The sequence below is a fragment of the Cucumis sativus genome, chromosome 6 (assembly GCF_000004075.3).
Source record: "Cucumis sativus cultivar 9930 chromosome 6, Cucumber_9930_V3, whole genome shotgun sequence".
NCBI lineage: Eukaryota > Viridiplantae > Streptophyta > Magnoliopsida > Cucurbitales > Cucurbitaceae > Cucumis > Cucumis sativus.
Window position 1 is genome coordinate 27,417,153 of NC_026660.2, and position 16,715 is coordinate 27,433,867.

General features: G+C 34.9%; 3 protein-coding genes across 7 annotated transcripts; all 3 read left to right on the forward strand.

The window, feature by feature from the left end:
• The first annotated feature begins 827 nt into the window (after nucleotides 1-827).
• Nucleotides 828-3,800, forward strand: LOC101222890 (soluble inorganic pyrophosphatase). Of its 3 annotated transcripts, none has more exons than XM_011659716.2 (9): nucleotides 828-979; nucleotides 1,611-1,746; nucleotides 1,914-1,942; nucleotides 2,198-2,263; nucleotides 2,706-2,813; nucleotides 2,909-2,974; nucleotides 3,099-3,219; nucleotides 3,341-3,422; nucleotides 3,521-3,800. In XM_011659716.2, the coding sequence occupies exons 2-9, from the start codon at nucleotides 1,617-1,619 to the stop codon at nucleotides 3,561-3,563; spliced, it is 645 nt and encodes a 214-aa protein (XP_011658018.1). In that variant the 5' UTR covers nucleotides 828-979; nucleotides 1,611-1,616; the 3' UTR covers nucleotides 3,564-3,800. The 3 variants fall into 3 exon arrangements, with proteins under 3 accessions (XP_011658018.1, XP_031744111.1, XP_004143524.1); XM_031888251.1 differs by having other exon boundaries at nucleotides 891-979; nucleotides 1,599-1,746; XM_004143476.3 differs by having other exon boundaries at nucleotides 924-1,246.
• A 3,787-nt stretch (nucleotides 3,801-7,587) lies between these two features.
• Nucleotides 7,588-14,857, forward strand: LOC101221934 (auxilin-like protein 1). Of its 3 annotated transcripts, XR_004217846.1 has the most exons (9): nucleotides 7,588-8,204; nucleotides 8,579-11,954; nucleotides 12,021-12,114; nucleotides 12,241-12,323; nucleotides 12,410-12,475; nucleotides 12,571-12,660; nucleotides 13,036-13,212; nucleotides 13,531-13,644; nucleotides 14,348-14,492. XR_004217846.1 is itself a non-coding variant. In XM_011659719.2 (8 exons), the coding sequence occupies exons 1-8, from the start codon at nucleotides 7,807-7,809 to the stop codon at nucleotides 13,564-13,566; spliced, it is 4,320 nt and encodes a 1,439-aa protein (XP_011658021.1). In that variant the 5' UTR covers nucleotides 7,588-7,806; the 3' UTR covers nucleotides 13,567-14,857. The 3 variants fall into 3 exon arrangements, 2 of the variants coding, with proteins under 2 accessions (XP_011658021.1, XP_011658022.1); XM_011659719.2 differs by having other exon boundaries at nucleotides 13,531-14,857; XM_011659720.2 differs by having other exon boundaries at nucleotides 7,590-8,204; nucleotides 12,039-12,114; nucleotides 13,531-14,857.
• Nucleotides 14,211-14,857, forward strand: LOC105436031. Its single transcript, XM_011660191.2, has one exon. It carries the CDS (start codon nucleotides 14,310-14,312, stop codon nucleotides 14,664-14,666), a length of 357 nt encoding a protein of 118 aa, XP_011658493.1. The 5' UTR covers nucleotides 14,211-14,309; the 3' UTR covers nucleotides 14,667-14,857.
• Nucleotides 14,858-16,715: the final 1,858 nt, after the last annotated feature.

Genomic DNA, 16,715 nt, shown 5'->3' on the forward strand with positions numbered 1-16,715 from the left:
GAGTTGTTAAATTTTATGTCAATATATGGATATTTCTATAGACATTTACCCATTTTCATGAATTTGACATTGCGTGAATGAATTGGAAAAATTCAAAAATCATAAATATGTGTGGAACAAAATTTCGTCAATATATAATATATATAACGAAGATGTTTGATTGTTTAAATATATTTTTTTAAAAAAATTGTTTAATATTTTTCATAAATCTCTTTGCTATTGATACTGTCATCAATGTTTTTAAAATAAAAATTTTGACACATTTTAAACTCCCAAATTTAAAATTAATTTAGAACAAAACGTAGAAACTAATTAACCAAATGTTTAAAAGCGTAATATTCTTATGGAAAAAAAAGAGGTTAAGAATTAATAATTATTATCATTTTATGGAAAAGAAAAAAGAGTTTCTAAATTTAATTAAAAGATATATGGTTGTGTAAGAACACACAATTTCAAAAGTGAAAGTCTATTTTTCTTTTTCTAAATTAAGAAGAAAAAGAATTTAATTTAATTTGAAATGAATAAAAAGGGTTGAAGGCAAAAGTGCTTCATATGGATATACCAATATCCCACCAAACGCATCAGCATCACATACATTGATGCGACCTGAGCTCTTTTAACGTGGCAAAATCTCATTTGTTCATAGACATAACACTAACTTACTTCCTATACGTGGCAATATCCGACTGGGCACTTCACTGTCCTCGCGGTACTTTCAAAGAGTTCCAAATTCGAAAACGAAAATACATTTATGACACGTGTCTCCTTCCGTAATCGTAGGATTGACTCCAGTCAAATTCAACGACCAAGATTGACTCGGCGTCTTCAACTTGCCAAAATTCTATGGCCTTCGTCCTTTTATTCATCTGCTCTGCCAGGAATAGAATATTTTGCCATAAATTTGCTCAAATTTCTGTTGTGTCTCCAAATTCAAGCTTAGTCTCGACGCAGCTACTCAGAGACTTATCAATCTTTCAAGGTTTTTGGATGTTTTCCCCTTCGCTCTGTTTCTTCAATTTGTTTCATAACTTTTTTTTTTCTTTTTTATTGTTCTTTAAGCTGTTGCGATGCAGTGATGATATTCTTTCATTATGTTTTCTTTGTGGGTTTGGTTTGAATTGATTACTTTGCTTTGATTCTCTGTGGTTTTCTGTTGTATTTTGAGTTTTGAGCTTAAATGATTGATCCCATGGGCAAGAAAAACAGAGTTCGTGTCAATCGGGAAGGTGGAGGACGGAGAAGAACGGTAGTTTTATGTATTTTTTAGCTTAAACTGTATTTTATTCGTTCTTGAGTTCTTCTACTTTTCATTCCCATTTCTTTCAGAGTTGTCTGCTCTTTTCTTTTACTGTACACAACTCCACATCCGTGTACGTGTTTGATGATACTGGTGTGATTCCGTTGGATTAAATTTCATCGTAATTTCTTATTGTCGATTAGTTGATAATATTTTCATAATCTTAGATCGTGGGGTTCGTATCCTTTTTTTTATATGTGCATCAAATAACTTTACTCTGTTCCTTCTTACCTTTCGATCTATCCCTTTTGAACGTTGAATTCCTAATGATAAAATGAAAACCGTGTTTACATATTCAAAGCTGTTGTGCTAGGTGAATATGGAAAACAGTGCTGGAGGAGGAAGTTCTGCAAATATGGGGTTCCCTAGGATTAGGCTCAATGAAAGAATTCTTTCTTCCTTGTCTCGAAGATCTGTCGCTGCTCACCCTTGGCACGATTTGGAGATTGGTATCTGTACTTTCTGTTCTTTTTTATGAGTTTCTTCTTGTACTGAATGTGTATGAACTTTAGCTTTGTATCCTACATGCTCGAGATTATTTGGTTTTTGAAGTTTTTCCATATTGTGTATATCTGCATTATATCTTGAGCACTAATAATCGATTCTTTAATTTCAGGACCCGGTGCACCGTCGGTTTTCAATTGTGTAAGATTTTTTGGCGTACTTACGATTACAGTGCTAATTGATGATAATATTTGAAAAAAGAGTTGCTGGAAGATGTCAAGGAGATTGGTTCTTTGAGCTATTGTCCACAGAATCATTAAGGGACTGCCCAACTAGATGGGAAATTAGCAATAGCAATTTACTTGAGATTTATTAAAATAAGTTGCTTATTATACGAAACTATGTTCTTTTACTTTCTACCGAACTCCAAACTGAGTACTACTATGTATGTGGCAGGTTGTAGAAATTGGCAAAGGCAGCAAGGTTAAATATGAGCTTGACAAGGCCAGCGGCCTTATAAAAGTGTGTTCACCAACTCTCTTACTTATTTTTATACTAAATCTATGTAGAAATGGCTACATTCCGATAATTATTACAACAAAACTTGTCTCGTCCCTTTGTTTTAAGTTCCCGAGTTTGATGGCTTCTCATTTAGAAAGTCTGAGGGAGGATATATGTCTTTTGTTTGAATGTTTCAAAATCTCTTAATCTTGCTTATACAATTCTCCAGTTCAGAACACCATAGACCACATCCTTGAGGCTGCATTGTATGATAAATACCGAACATACTTATTTATTCAGTCTTTCGATTGTTTTGTCACAATTATGCACTATGGATAGTATATCGACATTATTGCATACAACTTAACTTCAAATGTTTACTGTAGTCATGTTGTGTGTCTTAAATTTACGTTGTTGATTTGTTTGTGAAAAAGATGACTGATGTATAAATTTGTGGAAATAGGTCGACCGTGTACTTTACTCATCAGTTGTTTATCCACACAATTACGGTTTCATCCCACGTACAATTTGTGAAGATAGTGATCCTATGGATGTTTTGGTACTGATGCAGGTAAAATCCAATAAGTTAGAGTGATTTGTCTCTCTAATCTATATAAGACTTAATATCGTTATTGACTACTGTTCTTCTGTTTCTCTGTGGCACAGGAGCCTGTGCTACCTGGATCTTTCCTCCGAGCTCGTGCTATTGGATTGATGCCTATGATTGACCAAGTAAACGACCCTTTTATTTCTTTAATCTGTTTATAATTATCCAGGTTTAACAAATCAAATATTTTTATCTTATAGATAATTTAATCTTTGAAAGCAGATGCTAACCATTGCATTTATGCTGTAGGGAGAAAGGGATGACAAAATCATAGCAGTATGTGCTGATGACCCTGAATTCCGCCATTATACAGACATCAAGGAGATTCCCCCACACCGTCTGGCTGAAATTCGCCGATTCTTCGAAGACTGTATCCTCCTAAATGCTTAATATTCGATTCCAAACACGGTTTATGAAAACATTTTGTCTGTTTTTCTTCATTCTTATACCACACATTCTGCTTTTCCCTTGACATCTCTTGAACTAAAAAGACAAGAAGAACGAAAACAAGAAAGTCGATGTGGAAGACTTCCTGCCAGCAGAAGCTGCCATTGATGCCATTAAGTACTCCATGTAAGCTTCCGTGTTTCTTTTCTGATTGACGCTTGTGCAGAGTTTTAGGACTTCTATCTTGTTTTTTATTTAACTCACTCATTATTTCCAATTTGTAGGGACTTGTATGCTGCCTACATTGTTGAAAGCTTGAGGCAGTAAGTTTTTCTTTTTGAACGCAATAAGAGATTGGCTGTTAAAGAAACATTTAGCAGCAAATTTACTGAGGTACACATGGTGTCTCATCTTTTAACCCATCAACTGTAACTGCTCAATTTTTTAGTATGAACAATGTATAAGTGGAAGACTTATGTATGCTGCCTTTCCACGTACAATACATTTGATTCAAATTGGAGCCTGTTCTGTTTGTTTAGATGTATCATAATATTGGCTTTTCAAGATTCGTCTACACCGTTTTCGGTAACAATTTTTATAAGTATATATCAAAGAAAATACAAATTTTGAAAAGGAAAGGAAAAACTAAAACCAAAACAGATGTGGGGATTACTATTGAAGTTGAAGATGTCGTCTTGTTTGATGAGTAAATAACAATAATGAAAGTAAATGTTATGCAGTCGTCATCAGTCCAAAACAAAAATTTCTGTCACAAATATTTTATTCATTCAACAATATTTCCTACCACTCCCCTTATTGGATATTACTAATTTCAAATCACTTCATAATTTTCCAAATCAAACTTCTCATTGAAATGTTTGATAAATGAGCCTTGATAGAGCGGCCCAAACGGACCAAGTCTGCTTCAAGCTTCTTCCAATCATTATTTCACCTTTAATCCCAACATAGCCTGCTTTTCTTTTTTAGTTTGCTATTATTTGAATTCATCATTCCATTTTTTTAATAACTTAATAATGTTATCCTCTTTATCTTTAAGCAACCATCTTCTTCCCCAATCAAATATATATTATTCTATAAAATTATTAGTTTGATTTGAATATCCTATTGCTCTTCAAACATCTCTTCTCTTTCTGTAAGATCCTGTCATGTATTTTTACATAATATTTGATTCGTGATTTTTTTAAAAAAATCAATATAAATTTTAAAAATTCCACTAAGAGGCCAAGTAGTTAAAAATCTTTGAAATAAAAGAAAAAGGGGGAAATTGAAAAAAAATTAATTACTAGTGACTTGCCTAAAATTAGGTTTTATTTTGAGTGATGAATTATTATGTTGTAAGGAATATATTTAGGGGATTGATTATGATAATAGAATAGGACAGCTAAAAACACCCAAATTCCCATTTCACTCAATGATTGGGAAAGTTGACAAGATTGAAAATGACTTATAAATTGAATTAATTAAACCCTAAACAAGAGGTTGCATCTTTTTAAATATTGGTAAATGGCAAAGTCAGTGAAAAGCTGTCACATAAGTTTGACCATTGTCTTTCAAATTTCAAAACGCTATCTCCCAATTCTCATTCTGCTATCCCACTCATCTATTTATGTTCAAATTTTGAAATCTGAAGCAATCTACTTTTTTCCTTATATTATAATTTAACTTGAATCCAGTTTCTTACTTCTAGAAATTACCTTTTTAAGTAAGACTTCAATTACAATTTGAAATTGTTGATACTGAATAAAAATTAAACTCATAACTATAGAATAAATAGAAAGTCGTTTTAATTACTAAATTGAAACTGTATTGTCCAAATAATAAACACCTCTCATTATCTTATTTATTTTCCCTTGTGCATATATCCCAAAGGCAAATGAAATATGAGATTTGATTTAAATTGAAGGGGTAATGAAATTGAAATGAATGATGACACATTCAGCTTTAGGGATAGATGTGATTGTGATAAAGTGGCCAACACAAAGGGTCCACCATTCTCCCATGTAGATGTATGTAGCTATTAACATATACATACCCTTCTTTTTATTTATTACTATTACTAGTTTATTTGTTATTATATTATGAAGCTTCTATAAAACAAAAGTTCACAAGATTTTCAAAATCAAAATAAGCATATATGTCTTTATTTATTTATTTATGTACTAAGAACTATAGTGTATATACTTCATTCTACTACTTTTTGGATGGGATAAAGTGCTTCAAGGTGAAGCTTCAAACAACACAACTTAAAATTCAAGGAAGTGTTTTTTTTTTTTTTTCTTTTCAATTCAAGTATATATTAAATGAAAAACTAACACAGCTTAAATGCATTTCTAGAGTGATTTTAAAATTATTAAAACCACTTATGAAATTAATCAACACTTTAACATTTAATTATTTGAATTTGCTATATCAAATGAATATTAAAAAAAAGGAGAATGATCTCACATATACATACAACTATTTCAAAAAATTTCTTTTTACTCTTTTTTTGTGTTTGTTTTTTGTTTTACCTCAAGGACCTGTCTTTGAATATTATACATACATATAAAAAGTATATGAAATATTAAATAAATAAAAGGTATATGTTTGTTTTCAATATATGGTATCATTATTATATTGATAGAATAATTCTCCCATCCTAAAAAGATGGAAACATTGGGAATTTGGCTAATTTTTTTAATGGATTTCTAGGGTTTATCTTTAACAATAATAATTTTAAAAAATGAAGCAAAAGGCAAATGTAAAAGAGTAAAGAATAATACTTTAGTATTGGAATTGAAAGTAATGAAAAGAAGATATAGTGTCAGTTGTATAATATAATTGTGTGTTTGGTAAGTAATTAGAAGAATAAAATAAAATCTTATTAAGGATTATTCCTTATGCAGATTACAAATGAGACATATACAAGATTAATTTAAAAGTCAAGTTTCCCACTTTCTTCTAAACTGAAGTTTTGGGCTTAACTTTCTCAGCTCAAATTACAAAAGTCTCTTATTCTCATGATGGTGAACATTGAAATCTTGACTTTTTGTATTTGGGTTTTTGTTTTTTTTTTTATTTGTATGGATGCATGCCTTTGTACTCTCTAAAGAAAAAGTTGAAGCACCCTTCGATCCAATGGTTTTGTGGAGTGTCAGTAGTTGATCATACTGGTTTTTCTTATTCTACGAGCTCTTATGACAAACTATTATCGTCATTTAAATGATACTTAGTTTTTTTGGATTCTTTACATGATTTACATTAGGCTCACTCTCCACGTTCGAAGACATCAAATGCCGTTGATTTGGCTTCTCAAAGAGTTACTACTTTTGATTCCTTTGTCCCGAACTTGTGAAGTCAGTGTAGACGCACATTTCGAGATCTCTATGGTTGAGCTCTTTCAATCAGTACTCGATTCCACGTAGTAGTAATCCAAGCCTAAGATAATGTCTCGTACTCCAGCAGAAAGACTCATTTACTTAAATTCTTACCATTTAAGATAAAATTATTTAGAACTTAGAAAGAAAAAAGGAAAGACAACTTTTTATCTCCCTCGTATGTAACTTGCAAGGTTGCACCAAACAATTATGTCGAAAAAAGAAAGAATGAAAAAGAAAGTTGTAAAATTTGTTGTTAGTGTTGGGGTAGTGAAAGGTCAACTTCGTTTATGTGACCCAAATAAACAAAGTAAAAAACATTTATGAATCAACGAAAATGATTGGCCATCTCATCACAAACCTCACCCCATTCTTATTTTTGTATCCATTCTGGTTCAATTAGGTTTCATATCAATTATGTCTTCCAAATGTCCCTTTCATTTGCATGTGGAGAACAACATTGTTTCCCCATACCATATTCCAAAATCTCTCATCCCTCCCCCTCTAAAACAACCATTCTCTTTATATATATACTATCTCTTACAAAGTTCAAATACTATTTTTTTAAAATAAATGTATAAATGTTTAGTGTAAAAGTGAAATGAGTTCAATAGTAATTAAAAACGATAGAGAAAAAAAAAGAAGATATCAAAATTTGTCTTTGTCATCACTGTTGGAGTAGTTAAGCTCCACAAAAAGATTCCCTTTGACACTTACCGGTTTACCCGCTAACCCTGTTTCTTCCTTTCCCTACCCTCCTAACACTCCCAGTCCTAAGCTTCCCGGATTATCCGGTCTCCGGTTGCCAAGCCATCGCATTCATTCATTCTTTCTTTCTTTTCAGTTCCGTTTCTTAATAATAATATCACAAGCCCTTTATCGTCATTTCACTAAAACTGTTTTCTTTTTGGGAAAAACAAAAAGAAAAAGAGAGAGAGAAAAAAAAAAAAAAAGGAAAAAAAGAAAAAAAGAAAAAGAATTTCGTTTGCCTTTTTTACGTTTTCCCTTCACTTCGTCTTCGTCTCGTCTTGTCTTACATCTGACCCTGTTTGTTGCTGCAGTGTGGCCATGGTTTTCTCACCAGACTAAACAAAAAGAGAAAGGGGGAACACAGAGCTTCAACAACGCTGTTATGCAACCAAGCTTTGTTCTGAACAACTGAGCCTGCCCTAGATTCTTCTTTCATTTTTCACATGGATAATCTCTCACATTCTCGTCTCCCCAACAGGGGTTCTACCTCGCTTTCTAAGAAAATCTGTAATGGTAGTAATGGTGGTGGTCCTTTTGTTGCTCAAACTATCTACGACGACGTTTATGGCGGTCCTCCTAAGTTTGGAGTCTCTGCTTTGTCTCCTCGTTTTGAAGACTACGGTGAGATTTTCGGCAGCTTTCACGCGCTACGTGCTTCCTCGATTCCCATTCTTGATCTTCCGGCTGTTAATGAATCTGAGGTTTTCTTTGACGCTCGGAGCTCTGCATTCGACTATGCGGAGGTTTTTGGCGGGTTTGATGGTCTGGATTTTGCGATTTCTTATGATGAATTGGTTGGACCTTCTAAAGACATTGATGATGGCTCTTCCGACGAAGCTTGGTATGACCGTGTTTATACTCTGCCAAATACTTGTCGAATTTTGTTGTTTTTGTCCTTTCATTTCTGTGGAATGTGTTGTAACTTGAAATTGAGCCCATCTTAATTGCATTTCGTTTCGTCTGGTTTTGGGCGTTGCTTATGGTTAACATTTTGGAATGTATCCTATTTTTGGGTTCGGAATGTGGACAGTCGAAGGGTGAAGGTGATGGTATGTCGAGTCATGGCCAATAATGGTAATAGTGACAAGTAGCAAATAGGTAGTGGTATGGGTTTTCTAGTCGGAATAGTAAGAGAGTCTTGTATCTTGATAATTGACCTAATCATGTTCGAACTTAATGGTAGAATGCGGTTGCATTGTTTTTTGTCATTCACAGGACTCCAGCAGGAACTGAATCTTTGTCAGACTGTTCGGATCATTCTGGAAATTCTCATTGTATGTCAAATGGAGACTCTAAACAGTCGTTTGAAGAAAGCACTGAGTTTTGCATATCATATAACAAGGTTGACCGAGAAAGCAATGGAAATATATCAAATGGGAAGATTCACGTTACCCAGTTGGAGATGCTTCCAGGATTCTCATATCTGGTTGATGAAGCAAATCCCTCATCAAAGGCAACAGATGATGATCCGTCACTGCAGACCAACGATGATAACTATCTCAATATAGATTTTGATACAGGAAAGGTGAAGGGCAAACATCCAAGGGACACCATGCCATCCCTAGTGGACAGTAATGGCCCGGGACCATTATTTGAGGATAACCCTATTTCTCAAAATGGATATGGTAGAGGTGTTTGTCGTTCTCACGAGGATTTCATAACTGTATCTGAAATAAGCCTTAGAACTGAACCGTCGCAAGTGCCACCACCTGCTCGACCTCCTCCCAAGTTTGCTACCAAAAAGAGGGACTACGCTAGAAGGACTTTGAGTTGTGGGGAAGCTGCTTCTGAATTAATTTCGGATGATCATACTCTTCCTTTATTTGATGTAGAGGTAGATGCCAGCTCATCTGCAGCGGCCTCTGCTGCAGCTATGAAAGAAGCAATGGAAAAAGCTCAAGCACAGTTACAAAATGCAAAAGATTTGTGGAAGAGAAAGAAGGAAGGGGTCCATGGAAGATTGAGACTGGACTTGAAAAATGATATCAGAGAAAAGGATGGGAAATTGTCGAAGATTCCAAACAGATTTAGGACTTTGGCCAACGAAAGTGAGCTGGGTGCTGGGGAAATTCATGGCCATGAGATGAATTTGTCTGCCAGAGAGGAGAGGCAAAAGGATGGGAGAGCAACTGAAGTTTGTTCAACACACTATGGAGGAGAGGAACTTTTAACAGAGGCTGAAAAGACCCTACCAATTAGAAGTGGGAGTAGATTTTTTGTGTCGGAGAACCATGATTGCTGCAACAAATGGAAAGATGCCACAGAGTTTTTTGAATTGGCAAGAGCAGATATATCCAGTAAGGAATTTGAGTCGGTGAACAATAATGCAATTTCTAGCTTTGTGACTGCACAAATGGGTGTAGAGATCAACAATGCATGGGAGAATGATAAAGATCAAAACAAGAAAGTAAACGCAGTCCATACAACTCACGTTCTTAATGAGGCAGCGAAGAATTTAGAGAATATGGTTCATGGAAAGGAGGAAGATAAGATAAAACTGAAGCCAAATAAAAACGAAACTAGGCAAAAAGAGCAGGTGAAATTAAAAATTCAACAAGGTTTTTATGATCTTGAAGCAAATGATATGAAATTTGGAGTTGCTCAAGGGTTTATGGAAATAAAAAAGCAAATGGGTTGTGCTAATGATCTGGAGAAACGTGAAAAGCCTATGGAATTTAGACAATTGGCCAGTGAGCTAAAGGTTGAGCAACCACTTGTTTCACCAAGGGATATTGAACAAGAAAAGAAAAAAGTTGTTGAAAGAAAGAAAAATGGATATAGTCTGAAGGAATCTCATATAACAGAAAACAATGCAAATAAAATGGAAGCCACTGAGAATGAGAAAAGAGCGATGTTCCCAGAGGCTTCTGAAAGGGAAAAAGTTGAGCAAAAAATAAGGATGTTCCTCGAGCGACCAGAAGATAAGAAAAGACCGAATTTGGTTCTTGAGGATGACAACTTTATGGGACAGATGGCTCGTGAAAGACAACTGGAAGGAGTTTGTGACATGGAAGATCATGGGGAAAAGGAAAAAGAGGCTGCCAAAGTTGGAGTAAGTGAGAGACCTGAGTTAGCTCATGAGATAGAAGATGACAATAAATGGGCACAGGATTTTCAGTACAGAGAAGTATGTGAAAAAGGAGTTGATGATTCATTTCAGCATTTGAACATTGGAGAGATACCAAGAGATGTTGGTCGGTGTAAAGTGACTTCGATGCTGGTTGAAGATTCACAAAATAGTACAGATCTCAACGGTACAAGTTCGGAGCATGATGGATTAAAGAGATTGGACGACAGACACAAAGTAAATTCAACAATAGAATCTCAAGTGCATGATTTGGGGATATCTGCTGCTGCACTTCAAATAAAAGATGACAAAGACCACTTACCCATTGAATTAGCATGTCCAAGAGGAATGTCCGAAGAATTCTCTATTGTAGATGAAAGTGGAGAGCGAAAGACTACAGTTATAGTTAATGAAAATCTGGAATTTAACAAAAATTCTTGTGTGCCGGGTGTGTGCGAGCCAGAGGTAGAACATAATGTTCCAGTTGAAATGGAAGATGCAGATATACAAATTTCTTTCGATGAATTGATTAAAAGAGCAGCCAAAGAAACACAATTTCAATCCGAAATTGAGCATACAAAATTAGAACCAACTAACTCGGAAGACGGACTTTCATCTGAAAACTCAACAAGCATGGACGAGGGAGAGAACATAGACGAGCTGGAAGATACGAAAGCATCTCTTCCTCTGGATAGAAGTGATGAGAAGGCAGGCCAGGCAGGTGGTTGCATTGAAGGGTCCGTAGGGAGAAAGAAGGTTGTTACCGGAATGGGCTCTTTTCCTGAACATCCAGAAAGTAACTTGTCCTGTTGTATGGAAGATAAAGGGAAGTCCTCTGACCAGGTTGAAGATAAGGGACAGAAAGTGTCAGTTCAGGGGGTCAATGTAAGGGCTGAGAAAGGAAGTGGATTGAAGTCAACGTGGGAAAATATTTCAGAAAGGACATGGAAGAGTGGGGAATTCTCCTGTGAGGTCAATGCAAATCATGCCCCTGAAAGAAAGGAAAATATTGTAAACCAGAGCCATACATCTAAAGGAAAAGAGAGTGAGAGAGCAAGGAGTGAAGCAGAATCTGAGAATGACATTCTTCGAAAATTGGAAGAAGAGAGGGAAAGGGAGAGAGAGAGAGAGAAGGATAGAATGCCTATTGACAGGATTTCTCTTGAACCACGAGATAGAGTAGGTGCTGAAGCTCGTGAAAGGGTAGAAAGGGCTGCTCTGGAGAGGATGACTGCCGAAGCCCGACAAAGAGCATTGGCTGACGCACGTGAAAGATTGGAAAAGGCATGTGCAGAGGCAAGAGAAAATTCATTGGCTGGGAAGGCAGCAACTACGGAGGCAAGGGTAAAGGCAGAGCGTGCAGCTGTAGAAAGAGCAACTGCAGAGGCCAGGGAGCGAGCTGCAGAGAAAGCCAAGTCTGACAAGACTTCTTTTGGGGCAAGAGAGAGAATGGAAAGATCTGTTTCTGACAAATTCTCTGCTTCTTCCAGAAATAACGAAATGAGACAGAAGTCTTCATCCTCCGTAAGTATATAATGCTAGTTTTTTTAATACTTGATATTTAGTGTGTAACATAATGTGAATTTTAAGATGGATGGTGGATGTCAGGGTCAGCCTAGCCTACAATCTCAGAGCTTTGGCTCTGCCACTGTTTCAAGATATGCCTACTACTCGGCTTATGATGGTATGGGATCAGCAATCAATATCTGCATACGTATATTGTTCCCCCTACCCATTTATTTTTGCCTTCGATCATACTTCTTTCTGGTTCCTGAACTATCTGTTCTCTGCATGAACTTTTGTAATGCAGAGCGGAATGAGGGTGTTGATGGTGAATCACCTCAAAGGTGTAAAGCCAGATTAGAGAGGCATCAAAGAACAGCAGAACGTGCGGTATGATTTTCTGATCCATCATTTTGGTTTATGATTGACTTTGTGTATACATTATGAAATGGCTAACAACTTACTGTCTCTTCCAGGCAAAAGCTCTGGCAGAAAAAAATATGCGTGATCTTCTGGCACAAAGAGAGCAAGCTGAGAGAAATGTATTATTCTTTACAACATGCAAAATTATATGTTTCTAAGTTCTCAATTATTTTTCTAAAAGATTTGTGACATCATGAATCTATGCTATTTTCAGAGATTAGCTGAGACATTGGATGCTGATGTTAGGAGATGGTCAAGTGGGAAGGAAGGGAACTTGCGTGCGTTGCTTTCTACATTGCAATATGTATGTTTATGTTTGAATTTTATCAATAAGGTTGTGTCCTGTATTAACTCTGTCTTGCTAGAATTGAATCTTGTGGTGGATTTTCAAGGTATAATGTAGTGTCTTTTACAGTTCTTCTTTTCCTTTGTATAACTTTCTGTTGAATCATTGCAAAATTCACTTGGTATCCTCTAGCTTTTGAAGTATGGTGCATTATAGTTCCACGAAAATTTGTCAAGAATTTATTGAATTTAGGTTTGATGCACATAGTTGTAGAGGTTTCAGACCGATCCCTTTTTTAGAATGAATAGGGTGAAGCAACCAAGCTTGAATCTCTGAACTTTTGGGCATAAGCGCTCCTAAGGGTATATAGACTAATTTATAAGTTTCTTGCAGATCCTTGGACCTGATAGCGGTTGGCAGCCAATCCCCTTAACGGAAGTTATAACTGCCGTTGCTGTAAAGAAAGCTTACAGGAAAGCCACTCTGTGTGTTCATCCAGACAAATTGCAACAACGTGGTGCAAGTATTCAGCAAAAGTATATATGCGAGAAGGTCTTTGATCTACTAAAGGTGTGTTATTAACAAGTATATGCAACATTTATTAGAAGAAACAAATTGAATGGCAGTTGCCACCTCTCTGCTTTTCTATTATTTTCTCGTAATGTTATCATTTGTTCTTCCTTCTCATACCGGTATCAACAATCCTAGAAGGAACTTATGCTTCAGTTGCACCCTCCATTATTATTTGTTCACCTGTGGACTAGCATTGTGGCGGTGTAAACTGCCTCTAATGTGCGTGCGTGTGTGAACATATATATATATATATTCTTTTTTTTGAAAAAGAAACACTGCTTCTAATAATCTGGGTCGTCACTTTATGATTCTCAGGAAGCTTGGAACAAATTCAACTCAGAAGAGCGTTAGCCTGAGGTCATAGTGTAAAGAGAGATTTATAAATCTGCCACTTTTTTGGCTACACCTCGTGTAACTTTAGTAGTGCCGGTAAGTGTAGACCTCATGCTCATCAAGCATGTATAGTTTTTGACTTCCACTCTTAAAATCGAAATGGAATCACATTGAATTAATTGAAAGGGAATGAAATATAGTCTCTTGTTTGTATACTGGAACCTTCTTGCTGTGTAATGTCTGAAAATGTTGAACGGAAGGAAGCTTCGAGGCAGAAAAAGAAACTGACCAATAATTGGTTCATTTTTTAAGTGAAAGGGGCCAGTATCTTTGCTCAAATGCACATTTAAAAATGTGGAATTGAAGCACGTGCCCGGCTGTATCTTGTTGATTATAAAATAACTTAAAGAAAAGTCAAAGAAAGTGGTAGATGAGCCCGCCTTCCTAAAGCATGCACATAATTTGTTGTGTGTACAAGAAAGATTCCAAAAATCTTATAATAATTAGTTTAAATCTTTATTTCTTGAGGGTAGTTGGGAAAAGCAGGATAAAGTCAATCTATTGAAACTAGCATGTCGAGCTTGCATAGCATTTGGCAAGCCAATCTTGACCATTTGAAACCCATAAATTTACAACCTATTCTCCACAAATCTCTCACAACCAACCCTCTTCACTTTGCCTTCTCCATTATTGAGCAAGAGCCATTCCCCTCCTTTTCTCTTGCTAAAACTTGCTTGTGCTCTTAACTTTACTTGTTAACAATGTTGAGAGCTTTGAGTACCAGGAGATGTCCTCACAGGTATGAGTTCTTCGCGGAGGATCCTACCCTTAGCTTGTTGGAAGGAAGGCTGAAGAGGGCAACCAGTTTGCCAACCATAGTACTTGGTTCTGGATCGAGGAAACCGGCCTTTGACATTACATTTCCCGAGTTTGCTCAAGCAAAACAGAAGCAGTCAAAGAAAGCTAACAAAGGAGGACACCCTATTTTCAGCTTCTTTGATTTTCGCCGAAAGAGAAAGTCGACAGCCAGGCCTGAATTTGCAAGGTATCTAGAGTATTTGAAGGAAGGAGGACTATGGGATTTGAAAGCAAATGCTCCTGTAATCTACTTTAAATGATTTAATTCATATTTGTTTCTTCTTCTTCTTCCACTATATACATGCCAATAGAAATATATTTGGTTTTAAGTTGTAAAAGGAAGATTGAAATTATCAACAATTTTCTTTTTGAATATATTACAAAGCTTTGAGGTCAAAGATTGAGCTGCCTCTGATCTTACCCTTATAAATAAAAATGATTTGTTTATTCACCTTGGCTTATAATATTCACGGTCACGTCTATGTATGGTTAAAATCTTAAAACTGTTAATTGTGAGCTAATTCAAGCATATATAGTTAATTGGAATAGTCATTCAGGACACATCAAATAGCGATTCGATTCCACACATTGTAATAGTTGAACTGAAACATCTTGCTGCTGTTATCTTCTAAAACGTAGATGAGATGAGGACAGTAATTAATTTCTGTTTACAGAAAATTGGGTGGGGATGAAGAAGTGTAATTCTTCATCATCTTGTCTCTTGTTTTGTCGCTTTTGCTATCACATCAAATCTTCTATCATCCCAATTTATGAGAACTTAAACAGAGGAATAAATTAAATTCAAGTAAAGGTGGAAGAAGAATTGAATATCGATATATTTGTTGTAACAAACAAACAGTATAGAAAGAAACAACCACAAACTTTTTTATGGCTGCAAATTTGCTCACAAAGTTTGGGAACAATCATTTTCAGACGAGCAATCCCAAATCTAAAGGGCTAAATAGGAAGGAGCCTTAAAAGACAACCACATGAAGCATGGACAAACAAGAACCTGAAGAGAGAGTTGAATGGTGCCCTCTCAATTGGAAATTATATTTTTTTATATATAAAAAAGGAAATTATAATTGGTTATTAGCCATTACCCTCTCTTTCAAATTTATATATAAAAAGAGTTTAATGTTAAGAACCATACTGTATAATTTTAGGAAAATAACAAGCCTAAATTTTCAAATATAGAAAATTAAAAACAAAACAATTTCTCAATTTGTATCCTATTTATGCAGTTAGTGAGAAATAACAAATACCTCTTGCAAGTCGTAACCAAAATTTAATGGGCATTATGGGTTTTACTGATTTTGACTTAAATGAGAAATTTCATACCAATTCAATTAAACTAACTAAATTTTATAACGTAGAATAGAAAATTATGTGGATAAAAGTTTCTAACAAATCTATAATTAATTTCAAACCCTTTTCACTAAATATTCATATCATTCCACCTAAAAAATTGATATGATTTTTATTTCTTTTACCATCTAAAACTTACACAATGCTACAAAAATATTCATAAATTATATGTATATTTTAAAAACTTCAATCCACGTTTACACATACGTCTATAATAGAAATCAAAACATTGTCTTACTTTATACTAATTATAATTAAAAACAGTTGATTATGGTTTAAGTAAGCCGCAATCAAATAATCATAAACTAATTATAACAACTTCCGTCTATTTCTAAAAGTTTGAATCTGACATTTTCTATAAAATTGAATGGACGTTGAAATATGAAAGCTTGAGCAGAATGGGTAATAAATAAGTAAAATTTTAGAATGAAGAATTGAAATATTATTTAAAGCATGGAAGACAAATTTGGGTTACTTATTCAAGGGTGAAAGGAGTAGTGTTCCCATGTAAGCTGGTGGTGGCAGGCAAAGCCAAGCAATGGGAATTTCCAAGCCATTGTTCTTTTCTTTTAGCACATCGAAATTGTAAATAGAGAAAAGAACGCCGTTTAATTTTGAAATTTAACGGCGCACCCATTTCGCTCTCTTTCCAAAATCAATTATCAAATGCCAACTTTGACCTCACCTACCCTCACTTCTATTTTCTTTTATTCTTATTTTTAATAACATATTTTAAATTCGAAAAAAAAGCGAGGGAATTTAACTTTTAAAAAACATATCAACTTACACTCAATTTAATTTCCTTTTCATCTCAGTGTGTTTATATATTCATGAATATATTCTACTATTTTCTGTGCATTTGAACTTCTAATTTTTTCATCCAATCCATTCACTTTTATTAGAAAATCAAATTTACATTCAAAGTAAAAGAAAAATAAAAA

What these genes read in the sequence shown, in the direction of transcription:
- LOC101222890 (XM_004143476.3), top strand. Translation starts at nt 1,178, where the DNA reads ATGATTGATCCCATGGGCAAGAAAAACAGAGTTCGTGTCAATCGGGAA. An exon ending in GTGGAGGACGGAGAAGAACG is followed by an intron (nt 1,247 to 1,610) that starts GTAGTTTTATGT and finishes CTGTTGTGCTAG; the next exon opens with GTGAATATGGAAAACAGTGC. An exon ending in TTGGCACGATTTGGAGATTG is followed by an intron (nt 1,747 to 1,913) that starts GTATCTGTACTT and finishes CTTTAATTTCAG; the next exon opens with GACCCGGTGCACCGTCGGTT.
- LOC101221934 (XM_011659719.2), top strand. Translation starts at nt 7,807, where the DNA reads ATGGATAATCTCTCACATTCTCGTCTCCCCAACAGGGGTTCTACCTCG. An exon ending in CTACTACTCGGCTTATGATG is followed by an intron (nt 12,115 to 12,240) that starts GTATGGGATCAG and finishes TTTGTAATGCAG; the next exon opens with AGCGGAATGAGGGTGTTGAT. An exon ending in AAAGAACAGCAGAACGTGCG is followed by an intron (nt 12,324 to 12,409) that starts GTATGATTTTCT and finishes TGTCTCTTCCAG; the next exon opens with GCAAAAGCTCTGGCAGAAAA.
- LOC105436031 (XM_011660191.2), top strand. Translation starts at nt 14,310, where the DNA reads ATGTTGAGAGCTTTGAGTACCAGGAGATGTCCTCACAGGTATGAGTTC.